Below are 22,779 nucleotides of genomic sequence, written 5' to 3'. Positions count from 1 at the left end.
TGAAATGCATAAAATTATTACAGTTCTTAACACAAAAAAATTATATAGTTGACAGTCAGAAAATAAAAAAGGAATTTTTCTCTTTCTTTTAAAAGTACAAAATCTTAATGAAGAAAATGTATTAGAAGTAACGGCGATTTTTTTAAAAAAAGAAAATCTCTGCAGACAATGTTTCAGACTTCACACAACAAGCTTGTTAACAGGCAGTTTTATTTAGTTTAGTACAACTTGCTTTGATCACTTACTTTCAGATAATTATTTTTCCAGTTAATCATCTCTGTTTCATGTTTTGACTTAAAAGGTGCCTGCATTTGAATAGAAAAGATTGCTGTTATTTTTATTGAAAGCACGAACTTCTCTATTTCTACCCCAGATGCTAAGTCCATAGCATCTTTCCTGTTAACTGTCCACATACAGTTTGAAACATTCTAGCCTATTTGGTTGTGATATCAATAAATGGAATTAGAGCTCCTCAGCATCACTCTGGAAAAAGTCACTTTCTTCACTTCATTATATCCTGTTACAAGTTACCTCAAGCCTGTGAGAACAATTTTAATCTCAACTCTTCACTGCTCTTTGACCATTTCATTGACCATTTCATTGACTGTTAGCAAGCTGGTACCATGAGATGGCTGCTCAAAAGACCCTGGATTTTCAAAACTCAGCTTTTAATTAATAGGTATTCTTCTCTCAAATCATCCTGGTAGCAGTCTCTGAAAATGGATGTGGAAAGAAGTTCCTCTAATACTGAAACTCAGGCTCCCTTTACTGTAAGATTAAGGCATGCTAACCAAGGAACCTACAGACTTATCTAAAAAAGGAGGACCTGACTTCACAAAGGTCTTAAAAGACTACACATATATACATGTCCACCAAAGAACAATGTCCAGATTTTGTTTTGACTGTAAATGTGGTAATGCCTGTGAACCAAAAGATCTTTCAGAAAGACAAAATCAACTGTCATTGTCCTCCAGCAAAAACTGGAGATCTTCATACTTCTCTGTCAGTCAACTTTCTTCATTCTTAGAATCCCTCCCTTTCGGATGCAAGAGCTTCCTCAACAGACTTTATATGCTTCTCCCCAGCATAAATGCCATAATGCAGTTTGTCATCCTTTACAGTAGCCCAGGACATTTGCTTGGTGGAGAACCTTGCTGCCCACTCTCCTGCCTTGTTGACAACAATGACACCCCCCAAACCCCCGACTCGTGTCTTCATGTAGTCTAATGCAGTGTCTGCTGCTGCCTCTGGTGACATTCCTGAAAAGAAAAACAAAATCACTTCATAGTAGCTGTACTGACATTTTAAAATTCTCTTCAAATTTCACCCCTCCCCATGGAACCAGTCAAATCTAACTTCTCTTTCAACTAAATTGGCAAGAAATTTCCAGTCTAACAAAGGATGCATTTTTGGAAAGGCTCTGGACAGTTGCAAAGAGCTGCTATGGTTGGTATTGCTCCATGTATTTATTTACACAGCTTCAGTTTCAGAATTAGTTTGTTTCAGAATTAGTTTGTTTAATACAAACTAACTTTATGTTCAAGACACACCATTTCTTATGCCATCATCTGACTAGAAAAAAAATGTCAATCTGCAAGGTTGTCATCAAAGGTTTATTTCTCTTCAAATTTCACCCCTCCCCATGGAACCAGTCAAATCTAACTTCTCTTTCAACTAAATTGGCAAGAAATTTCCAGTCTAACAAAGGATGCATTTTTGGAAAGGCTCTGGACAGTTGCAAAGAGCTGCTATGGTTGGTATTGCTCCATGTATTTATTTACACAGCTTCAGTTTCAGAATTAGTTTGTTTCAGAATTAGTTAGTTTGTTTAATACAAACTAACTTTATGTTCAAGACACACCATTTCTTATGCCATCATCTGACTAGGAAAAAAAATGTCAGTCTGCAAGGTTTTCATCAAAGGTTTACGACAAGCTAGATCTAAAGCATTTACAATTTGAAAAAACACACATCAAATCAAAAATTTCAGTCATCATCTCTGTTCTAGTTCCATTGGCTGCAACAGAGCTCAAGGCACGTACTACACATTGTCATAATTTATCAAAAGCAGACATCAGCATGACACTTCCTGAAACTTCTGAAACGATCAGGCAAAACGAGGTCTTGATGTACCAGACATCAGACAAAGGACCAGCAATGCAACTTTAGCTTTTCTCTACTTGATTTGTATTAACAGGAGTATTTTCTAAATAAATAAAATTTAAAAGGTACATCATACACACAGGCCTGTAATAGCTGCAAAATATTTGCTCACTACAAGTTTAAACATACATTCAGGAATGCAGTTGGCTTGGCCTAATTACCCTAAGATATAGACCCTCAGTAATGTTATAGGTTTTAGAACAAAACCTGACCTTCATGCCTTCCCTGCAAATTTTGAGTTAAAACCAAATAAAACCAGCAGAGTCAGAATTATTCACAGCACTGGTGACTGACAGGATAAAGCTCCTCACTCTGACGCACGGGTGGCACCGTGACTATTCAAGTCAGTGGCACTGTCTTCAAAGGGTCAGTGTTTCACTGTTTGATTTTTCACCAAGACAACAGCTGCTACCATAAGATTGAAATTCCAACAGCTGTTAAGACTGGCAAAGCAATTCGCTCCTGAAATGCAGAAGTAAATTTTGCAGCATTTGTCCAAAAGAGCATATTTAGTATGCGAATTACCAAATAGCTGAACAGAATTATGAGGGCTCTGCAGTTGTTCTTACACATGCAACTTCAGCTCACTATTCAAGGACTCAAAAAGCTGTAACAACTTAAGGGTTTGTTTTCAGTGCCTTCATGGAAATAAGTTGGGAGGAGGGGCTGGGGGGAATCTAATTGCTGACGTGTTTTCCTGGCAGCTGAGTTATACTTCTGGGCAGGATGAATGAAGGTAAAGCAAGCATGGACAGGGTGAACAAGTGCAAACAAACTAGACATGAATACATGTGGGTTAATTTTCTTTTTATTTTTTCCAATAAACTTTTTAATTTGAGCCTCATTTGCCTTTCAAATTGATTAACCACAAGCCAGATAACTGCTATCAATGCATAAGTCTTGCAATGCAGTTAACTTCAAGCCAAAGAAACTGGTTTATACAGTTTAGACAAGAGCTTAGAAAGCTGTTTACAAAGGGAATACTTAGAGACGTAATTTAGAGAGTAAAGGGAGAGCATAATGTGTTAAGAGCTTTGGGAAATAATTTGTAGGTTGCATTTTATGCTGAAACTGTCATGTCAGCTATGAGATTTAGAGGAATGCACCCATTATATGCAAACAGCCCTATAAAGCACAACAAAAATAGTTACAGCTGTTACTTGTCTCTCTACTTACTGCTTCTCCAATGAAAATGTAAATTGAATGTTTTCCAACTATTTCCACTTTGGTCGATCTCAAAGCAAGTTACACTATACTGCCCCAAAGCTATTTATTTCTAAAAATAATGGTGATATCTATATTAATGATTCTTGAACTGCATGCAACACAAGTATGTTGTCTGGCTATGTTTACGGGCTGTAACATAATCAAGGGTTTAGATGACAGACTAAGTCATGAAGGTAAAGCTACAAAGGGTCATCCCACAGTCAGATTGTATTACAGTCACATAAGACATACTGTGTCAGCTGTTTACCACATACCCACCAGTATGTTTAGTACATTTTCCAAAACAAAATGCAAATTGAAATCATGGTTAAAAAGTCTTAAAATAATTTCTGTTGCTGTAATCAGAGTTGTTACAATAATGACCTTTACAGTTTATTAGAAAGGCAATAGACTATACTTTCTATTTCAGCTCTAGTTATCTGTTTCTAGCCCTCCCTTACTGCTCCCTTAAATGTATCTTATTTAGACTTGTTTTCTTCTTCTTGTTCACACAATTTTAGTTTATAATTGGGAAAAAATTATTAAAGAGAACTTCTGTTAAACAAAGTAATGTCTTTCAATGTACACTGATCTAAAGCATGATTCAGGCAGCAGAGATAATTCTGTTTACTTCAGCTATTTTAGCTTTATTAATAATGCAATACTTCGTTTTGTTTCTAAAGTTTTTGTTTTAACCCATCCACACACCCCTTAGAGCAACTCTTTTGACAGCTGTTCCAGGATGAGAGTATATACACTGAAACCTTAGGCAACATTTCCTATCCTCCTTACTTCAGATTACAGCAAGTTTGGAATATACCTTGCTCCATGTGATAGAGAATCAGTCGGGCTAAGACCACTTTCATAATGCTCTCCCCATGTCCTGTGGTTGAAGTGGCACCAGAATGGTTGTCAGCATAACCTCCACTTCCTTTTCAAAGGAAAAAAAAAAAAAGAAATATGATTGAAAAGCCCTGCATTGTTTAAAACAGGTACCAAAGATTTCTTCCTTTAGGTCCATTAGCTCCATGCATTTCTGAGAGCAAAGCATCAGAAAAGCTTCATTCTCATTTCTGCCACAATATGAAAAGTAAAATATAGGAAAGAGATGAATAACAGTTGGAGCAAGTCAGTTGCCAAGTTGAGAGAGAAGACTAGTGATCTGTTTGTGTACAAGAGGCACAAGCAGGCCAACACTCCACAGGAATGGGCAAAAATATTTTCCAGAACAGCAAGGGAGGGTATATTGAAGATCAGCAAGATAGGGTCAGGATGCAGAGTACCAGGTCATATCAACTGAGAAGATATAAAGGAAGATCTAGTGAGGACATTTGTGAGCTGACCAGTTTGAGAGGAACTTACCCTCTACAGCACATAAGAGATTTGAAGAGCATGGGCTCCAGTAAAACTTCACAAAGGACCCCTGAAGAATCTTTGAACTTCTCACCACAAGCAGAGTGTTTCTTCTGTTGAACTCCCCTTCCCCCAATTTTTTTTTTTCTCCCATCCTTGTTTTGCTGGCACATTCCACACCCTATTCTCTACCAAGCTTCTGCTTGCTCAATACCCATATTTCTAGCACATCTCCTAAGAAAAATATTTCCCAGGAGCTAGAAAGAAACATACCACAGCATTATAAACAAGGTACTAGGGGAGGGGAAAGAGGCCTTAGAAGAGCAATGGAAGTTTCTTCCCTTCTGTACTTTCTTTACCTGACCCTTTTAATGGACTCTGAGTAACAAGTGGAAAAACACTGCCATATTAAGTCAATGCCCCCTTACCAAAGCCTCTGACGTTTAAAAGCACAGCTGACATTTCTGTATCAAATCCTGAAGATGCCTAGCAAGACCAGAAGTTGCAAGCAACATGCTCAAAAGCACCCAGTTTCAGTTCTCCTTCACAAACCCATGTCCCAGATTATAACAACAGTGAACATGATCTATACAGGAGGAGGGTATTTGCAGTCAGAAGGCTGCAGCCAGACACAAAACTGAAAACCAGTCAAAATCCAGCGGATACCAAAATGTCAGCAACTTTGTATGCAAAAGAAAGACAGTTTTATAATAATAATATACTGCCAACAGCAATGCTATTTGAGTTTGGAACGTTTTACTAAAAATAATTATTTTCCAAATCCCAGCTGTATGGCAGAACCCTGAAGCAATCAACCAGTAAGTCTGCGGAAAGGATTTCAAGTGTCTCTTTATACTTGGATAAGAAATCTCTTAAAATATTTCCTTTATTCCACACCACATCCATTAGGTTCTGAGACAGTCTTATCGGGGCTCTCTTAAGAACAGGAATTTACTCGAAGTTGCGAGTGGCTTTATAATTTTTGCCCACTGATACAACAAGTAGTAATTGCAATTACACCTACTTCCTTAAGTATTGAGGAAACAGCATTGCAATATGGAGCAGCCTACAGTTTTTGACTTAGTGGAAAGCAGAGTCGTAAAAAAGGAGAGCTTTATCAGAATCAACAGAAAGGAAACACAGGTGTTAGCATTGAAGAAAGGACAGAAAAAACAAACTCCCATCCCCATTTTCCAATTCTTTCTTGCATGTCTCCAAGCTGTAAGGAGCTTTAACTTTGATAGATTCGAATGTTAGACCTCCATTTCAGATGGATTAGTATTTATGTTTTGTTTCACTAATAAAAATGAGAATTGTAAGACTTTTTTTTGTCCTTTCTTTAAATGAGACGACCCCAAAAAGTGAAAGGCAAAATCCCACACCCCATACCTATGCATGCTGTGTCACCAACACGGCCAACCATTTTATTAGAGAGTCCTCCCGTGGATGTTGCACAAGCTACATTGCCTTCACTGTCTATAGCAACAGCACCGACTGTTCCAAGGTCTCTGCCAAGAAAAACAGTTCATAAAATTAGACAGAATTAAAGCATACCTGCCAAAGCACGTTGCCTTTATTTCCAAGGTAGCTTTAAAGAAAATTTCTACAACAGAATTACTACTTATCATAAAACTATTTTTGTCATGCTTCTCATTACAAAAATAACAAGAAACATGCAATAATTCTCACAAGCTTTGTATTTATTAGAATAGAAAACACTTTTTTTAAAAATCTTTTCCCCATGACTTGTTTACTTTCATAGCATGGAAACTTGGGGAGGGAAAAAACCCGCAAAACAAAAGCACACAGGGCAGAAATACTTCTAGTCATTATAGTTCTGGAGTAGTTTTTTGGCTGACACACAAACTGACACACAACTTTCCCCTAAATGGCAACTCAAAGATGCAACAATTGGCTCCACTGTTTCAACAGGAGGTTAACCGGAATTATTAATGACAATGCACGTAAATGAGTGAATACAGAAAAGGACAGTAATGTTATGCATGCACTGAATCATTTCCTTCCTGTTCCTCCTCTTTCCTTTTCCTTACTCCCCTTAATCTTTGAATGCTATAAAAAAAAAGAAAAAGCTTATTTATTTTCCTTTCAACTAGTATTGCTCACAATGCATCATTAAGGCATACTTTAGTCTTTGTACTCCGTAGCTACGTAATCTTGAGGTTTAAATCACTTGGCCAGTAGACTCTGCTGAAATTGCACATTAGTTTAAAACTCTTCAGGCACTGAAGAATACAGAAGTCGCAACTATATCTTTATTTCTTCAACACAAAAAAGACATATACAATAGCCTGCTCAAAATAGACGTGTAGTTGTGTATGGAAAAAAAAAAAGTCTGTTGTGACTTACTGGAACAGTTGCTGCACTGAAGTGAGACACTACTGAGAAGCAACAATTTAAATACCCATATATTCCAGTCTTAGCAATACTCGTAGGAACATAAACCAGTATGTGACTAGGAGAAGTATACCAAACCCCAAAAATAATCTAAATCCCTCCACACAGGAAAATAATTTGTAACAATCCTTCAAGGAACTACCCAACTGGAAAAGGAATACCTTTCGAATTTGCCTGGGCACTGGTGAGGGTTTCTCTATGGCTGTGCAAAATCTAAGCTAATTAAGTCAGACAAAGTCTTTGTGTACCTTGAAACCCACAGTCAGTTTCTCAGAGACCCGACTTCCTGTTCCTTCCTGCTTATGTAAAATATCATACTGTCAGTCCCTACACTTCATTCACAGCAATTCAAAGTTGACTGATGAATCACAGGCCTTATAGGCTGCTCTGACATTTATGTAGAGACGGACCTCATCTCAAACTGATATGATGGTGCAGATGGGCTTCCCACCCATCCATCTGTTAGAAGTGATTTGCTGAAAAGAACATTAGTAAATTCAGTACTCCCTTGCACATTCATGTAGCACCCTTCAACCAACTAAAGTTAGATCCTCATGAGAAACTAAGAAAGATGTATCCAGAGTTATATTTTCTTAGATAAGTATTTACCTTAAGCAACTGTGAAAGTAAAAGCACACAGATGACGCAGTCAGTAATTATCTGTTTTGGTATGAGAGCACAACTGACAATAAATAACGAAGTGAATGTGTTCAACACACCTCACCTGCAGTGGAGCAAATAGACAACTACACTTGATTTCTTACAGTCCCTTTTTTACTGCTTCAGTGAAACCTTTCCTTTGATCATCTTCAGAACAAAGAAGATAAAAATAAATTTTTTTGCATGGCTATTTGACTCCAAAACATTAACAAAGAAGACAAAACTGCTATCAAATTATAACCATCTCTCTATTTTTCATTATTGACAGCAGTAAGAACCTCAACAAGTACCTGTGGTGTACTAGAGGATACTATTAGGGATTTTTTCAATCAAGAATTATTCCTATATATTGCATACACTGTGATACAGAATGTATTTGGAATTGTTAATTTCCTTTTGTCTAAATTTTTCATTATCCATGAAGTGATATGTATTTACACTATCCCCTTTAACTAAGGAGTTACCTGCTATTCTGTCTCTCAGCCCTGCATCAGTAGTGGGGTTTTCTGTTTATTGTTGTTAGGCTCCTTGTTAGTTAATACCGCCTCAAGTTACTCCAGCAGTGTGATTCACAGCAGGGCTAGGAGCCCACTTAGTACCTTACAGCCAGACTCAGCACCCTTTCTGTGGGATTCTCAGGCAAACTCCAGTAATTCTTAACAAGGGCATTGCCAGAGTCTTTGCAGCGTGTGGATAAATCAAATCATGCCTTGTTCTCGGCAAAAGGTGTGCAAGATGGAATGTTGTGCACACTGTGGAATCCTAAGCTTTCAGTGTAAATCAATGCAAGCTTCTAACCAGCAGAAGAGAAAGGTATCTCTTATGGAGACACCAAACTTTACCTGCAAAGCATATGAAACCCCAGGGTTTCCAAGATTGTGAGGATCAGGGGACTGGAAGTAAAATATACACCAACCTTCAAATTCCCAGTATGATCTGGTATTATGTTGCCTCTGACTAATACTACTTCACCTTCTGTCTGTTCGCCTCAGGCAAGTTTCTGCATAACCACTGTGGACATAACAGGGAAAAAGAACATTCCACATGTGATACAGAATGAAATGGGTTTGCATTAAAAAAGACCGGTTTTCAACTTTGTGGATTTGTGCTGATGTTTTGGTTTTCAGAAAAAGAACAGCATGGCCAAGACAAGAAAAAGTCTTCAGCCTTTCAGAAATACACAAGCTTTTTGCTACCAAATATTGCAGAAGTCCATGCTGAAACTGAAGATGCCTAACACTGTTTTCAGGAAAAAAAAAAAAAGGAAAGAAAAAAGGCAAAAATGAAGCAGTTATGAAGAATGAATGAAGACTTAAATGCCATGCTATTCCAACTGGTATGTTCAAGAGACAGTGGTGGCTACAACATCCTTAAAATTCTTCACAATCAATGGTAATACCACACAGTCCTTGGACAGACCACAGATCAAAAGAAAACTTCTGTTGGATACAAAACTAACAATGACCAACACCTTATGTCAAGGAACAACATCATTTTGTTTACAAGGCCATATTCATGCTTGTCTCATTACTTTGTTTTTCCTTCCAGCAATTTACTGAAAGTAAGATACAGGTCGTAATTTATAGCCTCATTTCATGGACTTTAATTAACATGCTCACAGAAGAAATTTCCTCCTTCTGATCTACAAATTCAGCTGTGCTCCTGCCATTACTCCTGTTTCACAAAACAGAAGAACAGCACGTAATACAGCATTTATGTAAGGTAATACAGTGTTTGCCTACACCACAACCACGGATGTACAAATGGAAGCTTAAAACAATTTAGAGATTATGCCTACCTCAAAGGCATAGAAATAATTTTTGACACCTGATGTTTTTCATTCCTTTACTGTCCTCCTCACCTTCCCCTCTACTTTATACAAGACTGGCTTGCTTTCCAAATGATGTTCGTTTTGCTGTTGGGCATCCAGCAGCATCTCCCTTCCCACCCACCACTAAACTTGGTCATTTTTTTTTTTCATTCCTTTTCATAACCAACAGCCACAATCACCACTCAGAAGGAATTATTGGTCAAACTCTGATGTTTTTTTTTTTATCTAATCCAATTTCAAAACGAATCTGATCATCTACTTAATACTTAACCAAGATCACCTTTCTTAGGTTTTTGGGGCTTTTTTTATTAACTTGTTTTAGTATGAACACTGATTTTTTAAAACCACTTCCTCCACAGAAAAAACTATACAAAATAATAGCTGCTGTTTGTTAAAGCTACACTATGCACTTCTGTAACTGATGATTTTAAGAGCAGTAACAACTTCTAACTTTGTTCTCCAATAAAGCCACAAAACCTATGCTATTATCAAAGTGACCAATAATCTTCTTAAGCAGCAATAAGTTTCATCGAGCTTGTTCCAGTCATTTAAGTTTAAGCAAATTTATTGAAAGCTTAATTTTCTACAGCTTTCAAGAAAGACATACTGTAAAGACTATATCAAGCCACATGACATTTGGAATACAGGCCTTTGAGGTTTGTGTTTATTTATTTGGGGTTTTGTTTTTCTGGGTCGCTTTGTCCGTTCGGGGGTTTTTGGTTTGAGTTTTTTCCTAACCAGACAGCTCAAAGTAAATTACCCAAATTTGAAAATAAAATATATTTTACCTACTTCTGAAACTCTTCAGGGTTGGAATCTGGCTCAAGGTTCTTCTTCCACCTCTCCTGAGATCTCTCAGTTATGAGTTTCTCCCCTGGAATTTCAGGAATACCCATGGCCTGAGCAAACAGGTGTGCACCATGGTCAGTCAGCAGCATGTGCTTGGTCTGCAGAAAGACAAGAGATTCCTTGACAATTCTTATTTTGTCTTGTACTGAGCAGTTTTGTGTAACTGCTATTTTTAGAAGTATCCAAAAAAGAAAATTACAAATTTTATTTTAAAAATTTCTAAACTTCTGTCGACATCCCCTTCCACTATAGCTGAAGCAGCTTTCAGTTCTCCAAACCATAAAGTTTAACCATCAATAGAAAAGAATTGTACTTATCTATTTAACACTTCCTACAATGGGAGAGGGAAAATTAGTAAATTCGTTCTTTATGCAACTGTTTTGTACTGTTTCAAATGAATCACCAAATCATATAACTAAAATGTTCCTTATCAGCTGAACAAGTTCATTTTAAATAGTTCCTTCAACAAGCTGCTATTCTTATTAACTGAGAGGATCAAATTTAAGAACAGAATACTTTCAAATGGGTTTGACCAAAAAATGTTTATTCTCTTCTAACAATACTTGAAAGTTCTATTTTGATTTCTTTATTTACAAAGCACTCCAAACCAGATTTTAAATCAACAACCTTACTTAATTCCATGCTTTAAAGTCTGTAGAGCTTGGTTAATTCAGATTTTAGAGAAACTTGCCAGATAAATTTGTTTAATTAATCCTTATAGTTTAGTAGTAGCTCTGAAATCTGATTTTTTGTTTTGTTTTAATGTGTCAAAAAGTAAGCAGCAGTTTGTTGCACAATTACACACGGTCAATTGCTCATCAGAGCCTGAGAAGGTTTTAGAGAAGTGGTGGTCTGACTGTACAGCACAGAACAACTTCAGAGCAGAGCAACTAACTTCCAGCCAGCCTTTCTGTCCCCGCAGCAGCACAGCACACCAGACCAGCTGAGCTCCAAACAGAGCCATGATGCTGGAGGCAGCAGCCCTGCAGAGCCCTGCGAAGCACCCACAAGGCACAGTGCCAGCTCTTGGCCACAAGGACAGCAGACATTGGGTATTTCTGTACCATGCTACATTCTGGAGGACATTTAAGAGTCTCAAAGCTTCAGGTTAAGATGTTGCAGACCAGCACCCACTGTTGATTTCTAAAGCAATGACCAATGCAAAGCACTGCATTGTTTTAAAGGATTCCAGACAAACCTCTTCCCAAGCCAGAGACACTGATCTCTACTTAAGCCTATTACAGCCTCTTCATTAAGCCCTTTGGACAGGGACAGAGGACTACACTTTAGAAACATCTCTGATGCTGCAGCCACGACACCAAACATTTTTTAAAATTTAAATGCCTTTTAAATTAATCTTTAATTCAGGAGAGGATTGCTTTAGGGAATACTAAGGGTGACAATTAGAAGTCCCCTGTATGTGTGAAAGTGAACATCGGGCTTTGATGTTGAGTGCTGTTCCCATATCACCAGACAATGTAAAACCAGCCTATTTCTAACAAAATTAATGAGCAGTGCTCTTCGACTTGAAAGCCAACTTCTTTGTGCAATACTGCCCCCCTCTGCCACTACCACTAACCCACAAGAAGCACACAATACAATATTCAAAATAGTTTTGGTTTTTATTTGTGGGTGTTGGTTGGGGTTTCTTTGTTGTTTGGTGGGTCATTTTTTTTGTGGGTTTGGTAGGAAATTTGAAATTTGCTTTAGTCTTGATCTGTGACCAGAAGGCCGTGTCCTCCATCCCTTGCTTTCTTCAGCAACTAAGACTATAGCATCCTTTAAATAAGTAAGTTTTATTATAAAAAATGGAAGTTAGTTCTAAAAAATTTTTCATAGGATTCCATCCCCTATGCAGATTTGCAGAATATATGCACCTTCCTGGGCTACACAAACAAGAGAAGGCCGTGTCCTCCATCCCTTGCTTTCTTCAGCAACTAAGACTTAAAATCCTTTAAATAAGTACGTTTAATTATAAAAAATGGAAGTTAGATCTAAAATTTTTTCATAGGATTCCATCCCATATGCAAATTTGCAGAATATATGCACCTTCCAAGGCTACACAAACAAATACTTGCATATTGATAAATAAACTTCTATAATAGGACTTTGTGTTTGGGTTTTCTTTTTTCCTTTTTTCAGTCGTCATGGAAAAGAAGATGTCTTAAGGTGATTTATCATTTTCTTCAGCAGATGTTGTCAATCACAAGAACTAACAATCAAAAGAACACTGTCAAACAATGCAAAAACACATTTTTCTGTCTCATTCTTCTGGTTTCATTAAGATGTTTGCTAATATAAAGTGCCTACTTTTTCTGGAAGACATTTACATAAAGTAATCTAAAAGGACAAGAAAAGGGTTCAAGAGAACTTACAAATAAGCAACAAAAGCTGGTACTTTTAGTTAATTTCACTGGAAATGGGGAAAATACCCCAGATTTCTGCCAGGCCTGAAGTTCAGACCATCACAGTTCCTCATTCAACAATTCTGGCAGCACAGAAAAAAAACAAACTGGCCCTTTGCCTCAAAAAGTCTGTGTTCTAAGCTAAATTCTTTTTTGCCTAATGTAAAGTCCTGCACAATAAGAGTAGGGGAAAATGTACACAGCTTACATATACTAATGAATTAGTGCTCTAATGTTCATGAGAAGCCCACCTAATGAAGTTTTGGAGCTGAGAAGGGTTACATGCCCTAAATTAAAATAAAAATCAATGTATCATTCTATTTATGTTCAATACATACAGGAATAATTCAACAGAAATTTAAGTGCTTTTTCAAGAATCTGTCACATCAGTTAATGTACTAAAAGTCTTCCACCTCTAGAAGCTCCTGTGAACAACAGTACAGTAAATCATGAATGGAAATTATTCTGCTGGCCTCCTTTTCTCTACTTCATGAAGTTTGAGCCCAGTGGGGAAAGTGACAGCCAAAAGAGACAAATGTGTTGCAACAACCTAGAGGAGCTATTCTGGCCACCAGATGGAGCCCACACTGTTCCATAACAGGATGGAAATACAGCTACAAGCAGACGTACAGGGTAGTTTTGATTGGTTTGTTTGTTTTCGGGAGCTGCATGTTTCAACATTCTTTATGGTATTAAGGCACCTAAAAACCACTGGTAATTATGCACACAGACTTAAGACCCCAGGAAAACTACCCTTATTACCCCCAAGTCTCACAGTTAAATGCTTTTTAATCAAGCATAGTACAACAAAACACACTATGAAGCATACTGTGAAATACCCTGGGTTGGTGTCCCAAAATTCCTGTCCAAGATGAACAGATGGGCACCAATGACCAGAAGAGCAACATCAGTTGGTATTCCCATTTATGGGAGATGGAGAAGCGCAGAAGCTCATCTCAAGACACATCAAGCAATTCAGGCCAACATTTACATTTGAAATTTATCATCATGCACAGATTTTTTTGCATCTTGGCAAAGAGTAATGCCTGTACCACAAAATGTCATGGTGTTAGGGCTATACCATTATACTTGGTCCTGTACAGTAGAATTTTATGATTTCATTTCAAATTTAGCCTCAACACTTTTGAACCCCAGAAGCACCATGCAATGACAAGAAAGACCTTGTAATACACAAGACAGAGGAGAGGGCTTTCTGTTTGTTGTTTGGAATTTTTTATTTAATTTTTAAAACACACTTTGCAAAGTTATACTCCCAAAATCCAACAGTGTGATTTTGACCTTATTCTTGTTGACTTAAATAGGATTTTTTTCATGGACAAGACAAAGAAAAGAAATCAGTGATTCTGGAATAAGAAGTAAACAATAGGCATTAAAATAATTTATCTACAGAAGAAAATAAAATACAACAGTCACTTTAACATCTCTCCCCTGACCATCTATATTCTCAAATTTTGTCTTGTGAAGTTCTCTACCACCTATATTTATTTACTGATCTAGTTAATAACAAAAAAAAAATCCATATGAACAAAAAAATCTTTATTCATCATAAGTTTTAACATTGTTTTCTAGTAGACATACATTTCAAGGAAGTATTTATATTCATTATGTTAGTGAAATGTTCTGATCTTAAAAGCAGAACTTCTATCTGCTTTGGAGGCCATTGAGGACAAGACAAATATCAATCATGTTTATAGATCACCAAAACAGGTTTTGTTCCCTCAAAAGCAACTTTGAAAATTTAAAGAAACATAAGTCTTCTTTATTAATAAGTGTTTTTATAAATATGAACCTTTTCAACAATGGGGCAGCTGCACTAGTAGGATGAAAATGCGAACTCCAAAGACAGGACAAACTTTTTGATCACTGTAATAGTGATCAGCCTTGTAATAGTAAAACAGACACAGATATCACACAGATCAGTTGCACCACATCTGCAAAATAAGACAAGTCTGCTGTGGCAACTATTAGATGGACTTCTTAGTGGAGTAAGATGGGATTTATCTTATATAGAAGGTCAAGTAAAGTATTACTGCCATGATAAATTTGGTCATCTGTCAGCACCACACAGAGCTAATGTTATCTTCTACTGGTGGAAGACTACAACTGTACTGGTGCTACCCCTTGATCAGGTCACAGTGGAGAAGGCTACCCAGAACAACACAGGAGTGCATTACATAGCCAAATATGTAACTGGGTCATTTAATTCAGTTCCATATCACTGCAAAGTGAACAGTGTATTACCTAACTTTAATCTTGCAAGATCAAGCACAACACTCAGTGACAACATAAAAGCTCTTCAAAAAACAAGTGAAAAACAACAAAAAACCTCATTGAATACCAGCAGTGGAACTACAGGATACCAACATGTATAGGTCAAGTTATGCTTCCTTAGAATGCTATTGTTTATAAATATTTCTCAAAACCCCTTAAGGCAAGTGCTTCATGGTCATGACCATAATTTCCAAACACTCCAAACCATTTCTCCCTTCCTTGCTGCTTTAAAGCACTACACAAATACCATCACTGAGGTGTATCAATACACTGGATGAAGTTCAAAGGAAAAGAAAATGCTTCATACTCAAGTAGATAATCAGCATACCTTTTCCATAACAAGTCGAGCAAGTTTTATTGGGTTTGCTATGCACTTAACTGCAGACACTGCTCCAGAGTCTAAATTTTTTCCATCCATGATAATGGCATCCATTTCTACTTCACCTTTTTCATTTAGAACAGATCCACAACCTAATGACAAATAAAACAAAAAAAAAAATAGGGGGCAAGAGAAAAAGAAGAAAGTCATTAAGAGCTAACCACCCAGGTGATTCAATTATAAGCTCTCAGCAAGCAGCCTTTGTCTTTCCTACTTTGCTGACTTAAAGTATCTCCCAAATCCAAAAAACCCAGCAGAACCACTGCTGAGTATAACCACAAAATCCAGCCACGAACAGAAGTCTCACAGAGTACATCTATTTTAAACCCGAGTTTTATTTTTTTATATATGAAAAACATACTTCCAAAGCCATCCAAATTATATGCTTGGTATTAAAGTTAAATGAACAAACCATCATGAACAGAATTCCTTACTTTCCAGATCATTTTTAAGTTTACTATTTTGCCTTTGCAGTTCTTCCAAAGGAGGACACAACACCATCCAAAGAAATAGTATAGTGTGTTTGATCCCATCAACGGATGAACATCACACAGCACTCCAAGAAACTGCCAAAATTAATGGAGCAGAGTAAGTGTCCCCTCACTACTGCAGCAAAAGCTTGAAATAAGAAGTTCTTCCATTACCAAATAAAAACAGATTATAAAGTAATTTTATAAAATAAAAGTTAAGTAATAAAACATCAGGTAGTTATCTTCTTCTATAATTATCAGTGCTACCACTAGCCTAATTGAAAATTAATGACATACAAAATGAGACAATGCAAATAGGGTGCTTTTTTAAATAATGCCAATAATTGTACCACAGAGGAATAATAGGTTGTAAGTCATCAAGTGCATAAGCCTTGCTAATAGAGGTGGTGAAGACTAAACCTGAGAAGTAAAAAAACAAACCAAAACATGGCAGATGTACACAGTACCTCAGGTAAAAAGACCTCTGCACTATACATAACAAATCCAGTAGGGCTTCTCTTCTTTCTGTTACACCAACATTAAAGCAGTCCAGAAACCACTGTTAATAACTGACATAAAACTTTTATACCAATGTGCTTCAGACCTGAATATAAGAATTAAATCCCCTGTGACAAAAGGCAGCTAAATCCTGTAATCCTCCTCTTGTAATCTCAAAAACTTCTCCTGCCACATAAAGACACACCCCCCAAAGTTATTTTTTACTTGTCTCTAGCTAATTAAATTATTCCACAGTTAAGTCCTGCATCATTCACAATATGTTAACTTCTAGACTGATCTGTAAAGAGCTTACAGGTTAACTGCCCTGTGCCACTCACGTGAACATCATTCTTCCAGCTTTTCCTTATGCTGGTAAGGAATTGTTTTTCAGATAAACCCTCCCATGCTCTTTGAAATCCCTTTGACAGGGCTGGCTTTCTAACCCATGTCCACAGAATTCCCACTAGAACTAGGGTACCTCTTTCTCAAGCATCAGGGACCAGAACCATGTTCCAGGGGAAACTCAACGAGGCCCCTTCATCATCACATTACGAGTGTCCCATGTCTACTGGACATATCTCATAGGATACACTGTAGGATTTTCTAAAATTTGCTGAGCAGAAAACAGTTGCAGACAGTTTCTGTAATCAAAGGCAGCTTTCTAAACAAGTCTCCTTTTACAGGTGGTAAAGAAAGACCAGTAGGTACCTTCTAAGACAATTCATCCCACTTGCCATAGACACACAGAAAGGCCTGGGCTGGAAAGAACCTTACAGATCACCTAGTGCCAACCCCTTTCCACAGGCAGGGATGCCACCCACTACATCAGCTTGCTCAGGGCCTGATCCAACCTGGCCTTGAACACTTGGGGTGTTGGGTGGGGCATCCACAACTCCTCCAGCTCTGAGAGCTGTACAGCCAACTTTTCTCATTCCACTAGTCACCATGAAAGTCTGTACAACCACGGCAAAGCTAGTAAGTGCACCCACTACATCAGCTTGCTCAGGGCCTGATCCAACCTGGCCTTGAACACTTACAGGGGTGGGGCATCCACAACTCCTCCAGCTTTGAGAGCTGTACAGCCAACTTCTCATTCTACTAGTCACCATGAAAGTCATGGCAAAGCTAGTTACTAAACTTTGAGTGATCTCAGGTAGCATGAAACCTTCCTTCCATGGTTACAGGCTGCCTTTTCACCTGCCTTCCAGAGCAATAGGTAGGGACTATCAGCCTCTGAGGCTTGGCATCCATTGGCAGCAGTGCTGAAAAAATAAAGTCTTTGGCTTCTTAATAAGCAAAGGGGTGGGAAAACAAGAGACAGAAAAACAGAAGACAAAATCTAGGAGGAAACAATCAACACGTCTGACATCAGCCTAATCACAGCTGGGATACTGAGAGGAGTACTCCAACTCCCTCTGTCTATAGACAGAAAGATCTGTCCTCTGTCCTGCAAAGGCTGCATAGGAAAGAGTGTGCAAGGATCAACAGAGTGTCAGTTCTTACACCTGGAGTACTCATGCCAAGCTGGTTCATACTGCTAGCCAAAGAGATCACACAGAAATATAACCACACCACAAACAGACCTTGATGACTTCATTAAGATGCACAAGTCACTAAAATGTAAGTTTATACACCAGTACAGCTTCTGAGCCCTTGCACCAAGCCTACATCAAGATGACCCTACACAGCATAACTACACCCCATCAGGCAAAAAAAGGACAAAACTTGATTGTTCTGCCCATTCTTCCACATATTTATTGTTGTGTCTCAGCAATGTCTACTTGCCTGGAAAATATTACAACAAAGCTGATTTTATTATTTTATGAAGATAAATATTACACACCAAGTTTTAAACAGCCACTCCATTCAGGGTCCTTTTCACATAGCTTTCAGCTCATTTTTGCCAGATTCTGCGAGCAGCTGTACCTAATGAGCATTACCACAATTAGATATATCTGTAAGTGACAGACTACTTGCCACTTAGATCATCATGGTCAAACATGGACAATGGGTGAAGGCTCAAGTCCAGTTAGGCAAAAGCTCAATGACAGCATGCCACCCTGATGCTAACTGTATAAAAGTACACACTATACCTTCAAGTCCACGTCATGATTTCAGCCTGAATGCTCTAAAAATCAAAATGTTCAACCCAATAATAAAACAATGGAAGTCTCATATAAATAAAAGCTGCTCTTGACTGCAAGGTGAGATGGAACAAATGGACCTCAGCACATAACTAATAGCTATGTTACCTAAAATACTGAGCACCTACATTTCGTTCCATGTTCTGTTCTGACATACCATGGTGGGAGTGCGAAAATATTTTTGCTGAAATTCAAAATAATAAACTTGAGGTTTAAGAAGAGGAGAAGGTATTTGATTACTACCACTAACATTAATTCACATTACTGATTAGGAACTCCAGTTATGAACCCTTTCTTAGGAAGGTATAGCTTTACAACTCCTATACCATTATTGCATTGCTTCTCTAGTATTATTTACAAAATAACTAACTAAGCGCTAATGAATAGAAAACCACCTAAAATCCTCAACACCATTATTTCTGTGGCAATAAGTAGAGGTCAAGCACTCAGGATTAAACAATGCTGCAAGGTATAGCCAAGAGCCTTAAAGAGACACATTTACTTGGCACATACTCTGTAAGAGTCCATGTTTTAAAACTGGATATACATAACAGTAACAGATTTTCAAAAAAGTAAAACAGCTCCATACAAATTAAATGGCAGATATCTAACACTGAAGAATGGTAAAAGCATAATCTTCCTAAGTGTACTATGAGAAACTACAGTACATACCATGCTGAGAAGCCACCTATTTTGTGACACTGCAATGTAAATAAATCAATAATAATGCAATAGTAATAATACGAGCTAGAATTTTCAGAGGCATCAGGGAAAAACACTTGAAATATAATATGACTAAGTCCACTTAACTCTTAGAAAAATTACCTGCATTAAAATGAGGATCATCTTCCATTGACCGTACTGCCTCCTCTACTGCATCCACAGCACTGCCTCCCTGCTTCAGGAGGGCGTAACCTCGCAGCGCAGCTCTGACAACACCAGCACGACACCCCTCTTCTCGTTCTTTGAAGATACGGCCAGCTCCACCGTGCACCACAATGACAGGCTTCATCCTGCCAAGTTCCTCCCCAGGCTTTCAGCTGGGCACACAGGTCAGCTGTTGGGAAGGGGCAGTCTTTGGCATGTGCTTCTTCCTACAAGGAGAGTGGCTACAGGTTAAGTAACACCTACGGGTAGTTTGCTACAATTTTACCTTCTGGGAAGCCAAATACTCACAAGGAGGAGCTCCTAATTCAGCGTGGATGAGACCCCATGCTACTTGGTGCAACACCAAGGCCAGTGTGCTTTGAGGAAGGGTCTGGGTCAAGTGGCACAGGAAGGGCCCCTTTCAGGCTAAGTTACTCTACAATCTGGTTGTTTAGTATGAACCCTGTCTGGTAATAATAAATTACATGGGAATAAGCACTTGAGTAACCCTTGAACCTGCCAACTGCTCTTTGTTTTAGATGGGTAGCCTGTTGTCAGAGTACAGTAATACCACCAGCAATAAAGAAAGGCAACTGACCTGACCCGAGTTAAAGGCTTACCCAGCTCAAACACCTGGGTACCAGACCTCTGACCTCTTGCTATACTTTGAACTTCGAGCAGGAAAACAAGGTGCTCATCCACACCTGGCAGCCAACACCGTGTTGTTACCACTCATGGCCTCCTGCGAGCAAAAGCCATCGTTGCTAGTTGCTACACATCTTTGGTGATGCAAATCACAGGTTTTGCTTCCAGAAAAAGGCAAAGAAGCAGCAGCTAACTCATCTCCCACTGAAATCTGGGGCACCTCTCAGAGAAAACTCTCCTGGTGGAAAGTTTCTCGGGGACGGCTATTTTTGGAGGATGTGAAGAACAGAACCCAACAGCCTTTCCACTCATCGTACAAGCAAACCCTTCCGAGAGAGCCTCCCGCACTCCTCCGGTCCCTCGCAGCCCTGATGCCCCAGGGGCGGCCGGCCAGGATGGCAGCAGGCGGGGAGCGGAGCAAATCCCAGCCGGGGCCGCTGTGGGGCACATCTTCCTGTCAGCGAGGCCGCTTCAGGTTTTCACTTCAGCCAGCAGTTACTCTCTTCCCTTACTCAGCACAGGCTACCCCGGGCCGTGGACCCAGCCCTGCCGAGGCGGCACCTCCGCTCACGGCGGGCCCGCGCCGCTCTCCCGCCCGCCCCCGGCGTTCCCCCGGCGCACCTGGAGCGCCCCGTCCTCGCAGTGACTCACGGCGGCCCCGGGCCCGCTCCCGTACCGGTGTCCCCGGCAGGGCGGAGCGGCGCAGGCCCGGGGACCTTTCCCCGCAGCCGCCCTTAACAGGCATGGCGCCCCCGGCAGCGCCGAGCCGTGCCCGCAGCGAACATGGCCGCCGCCGGCAGCCCGCCGCGCCCATCCCGGCGTGTTCCCCCCTCAGCCGGCAGTGCTGCCGCCGCCGCCGCCGCCCTGTGCACGGCCACAGCCGCGCTCTCACACCAGCTCACCGCCTGATTTCCCCCCGAGTTAAGTTAGAAAAACGGCACTTCCCCCCAAAATCCATCCCCAGCAGCACTTCCCGCGGGCCCACCCTTCCCTCTGGCCGGGCCGGGTCATTCCCGTTCCCAAAGCTCGGGCTGTGTGTGCAGTTCCGTAGGGTGAAAGGTGCTGTAGGCTGGGGGAGCTTCGGTCTGTGGGGATCATCATCCCAGGCAGGTTGGCACAGACTACACTTTATATACCTGTATATGTATAGGTGAGGATAAGCTGTATGTGGCCACACTGTTCCCAAACTGACGGCAAAGACAAGAACTGAGCTTGATGTTTATTTTATTTCTAATTATACGCTGCTGGTGGGACAAAAAGTAGTTAACTAAAAGTAGAGCTGCTAAAGGTTCTTTCTGAAAAGTAAAAAAATAAGAGTTTATGAAAAAAAACCTCATAATTCTGAACTCCCTTACCTGTGTAACTAGAAATGTAAACAAAGATTTCTCAACATTTGTACCAACTACATGGCATGCATCTTGACCAGTCCTGCTTTGCTCCCGTGTCTGTTTGAGGTGCTGTAGTCCCAGCTGCAGAGATTCAGGGAATGCCGCATCCACCCAGGGCATCAAAGGGACATGGCTGTACAAAAAAGGCAAGGATTTATGGCAATGCAAAGTCACTCAATTTAAGAACTGTTTTGATCCTGAAGGTTTGTTGAAAACCAATTAGTGTAGTTTAATTAAAAGGAAATACTCCTGGTGGTTTTTCTTTGTCATTAGTAGGCTTAAAATAGGTATTAAAATTTCTTACATTAATTATTTGAGAGCACTGCCTGTTTTTGTAGAATATTTATCTTGTTTTCAGGTAGTGTCAAGACAGGAAACAAAAACTATTTAGATTAAACAATTTAGAAGAATAATTTTGGTTGCTTATATGGACAGCTGAACACAAAATTCATATAGTAACTTTAAGTTGAAATTTTAATATTAGTCTAACATTATGATTCATCAAAACAAGTGTGTCACTTGATAAAACTGGAATAATCTGTTTCTACATCAGCTTTTTACCTTAAGCCCTCTGTTGCTATCTTATTGCAAAGGTTTCGTACCTTCTCAGCAATATCTCATGGGCAGCTCCTCACAGCACTGACGCCTTCTTCTCAGCACAGCCAACAAACTCCATCTCACCTCTCCACCAGCCAACCTGCTCTTTTATAATACCCCTCCTAATTGGATCCAGCTGTGGCCCATTAAGGGCAGGCTTGTTCTTAATGCTTGGTAATTAGCACAGCTGTAACTCCTTAGGGCTGAGATTACCTTCACCACTATCTCTATTCTCCTACCTTCTATCTATCCACAGCCCTCTTTGGCCACTGCCTTTGTCATTGTGGTCAAATCATTTATGTGCTTTTTAAAATGCTATAAAGCTTATCAGAGCAGACTGGAAAGCATTACTATTTAGTTTTATGATTATTATTTAGTTTTCTAAAATTACCACATTGAATTGCACATCAGGAACCTGTCCTAAAGCTGTGTAAACTGGTAGAATAAGGTTTAAATAATTGCTCTAGAAATCTATTGATTTTGCTCTTGCTAATTTTCATAAGAGACCTTTGTATAATATAATTGCCCAAGAAATATTTTTTCTAATGTACAGAATAAATTAGGGGGGTTGCATGTGGAACCTTGTGGAGATCAACTTCCCTGCTTGTGAGCTGAAT

At 39.2% G+C, this 22,779-nt stretch overlaps 1 protein-coding gene across 1 annotated transcript; it reads right to left on the bottom strand.

Moving 5' to 3' along the window:
• Nucleotides 1-178: 178 nt before the first annotated feature.
• Nucleotides 179-20,976, bottom strand: ASRGL1 (asparaginase and isoaspartyl peptidase 1). Its single transcript, XM_039729407.1, has 7 exons — nt 20,799-20,976; nt 19,491-19,759; nt 15,503-15,645; nt 10,421-10,575; nt 6,112-6,230; nt 4,190-4,300; nt 179-1,259 (listed from the first exon to the last, which is right to left on the bottom strand). The coding sequence occupies exons 2-7, from the start codon at nt 19,675-19,677 to the stop codon at nt 1,024-1,026; spliced, it is 951 nt and encodes a 316-aa protein (XP_039585341.1). The 5' UTR covers nt 19,678-19,759; nt 20,799-20,976; the 3' UTR covers nt 179-1,023.
• Nucleotides 20,977-22,779: the final 1,803 nt, after the last annotated feature.

Source organism: Passer montanus, unplaced genomic scaffold (genome assembly GCF_014805655.1).
Source record: "Passer montanus isolate IOZ18808 unplaced genomic scaffold, ASM1480565v1 scaffold11, whole genome shotgun sequence".
Lineage (NCBI taxonomy): Eukaryota > Metazoa > Chordata > Aves > Passeriformes > Passeridae > Passer > Passer montanus.
Note: the sequence above shows the minus strand (reverse complement) of the source record. Positions and strands in the feature narration are given on the sequence as shown.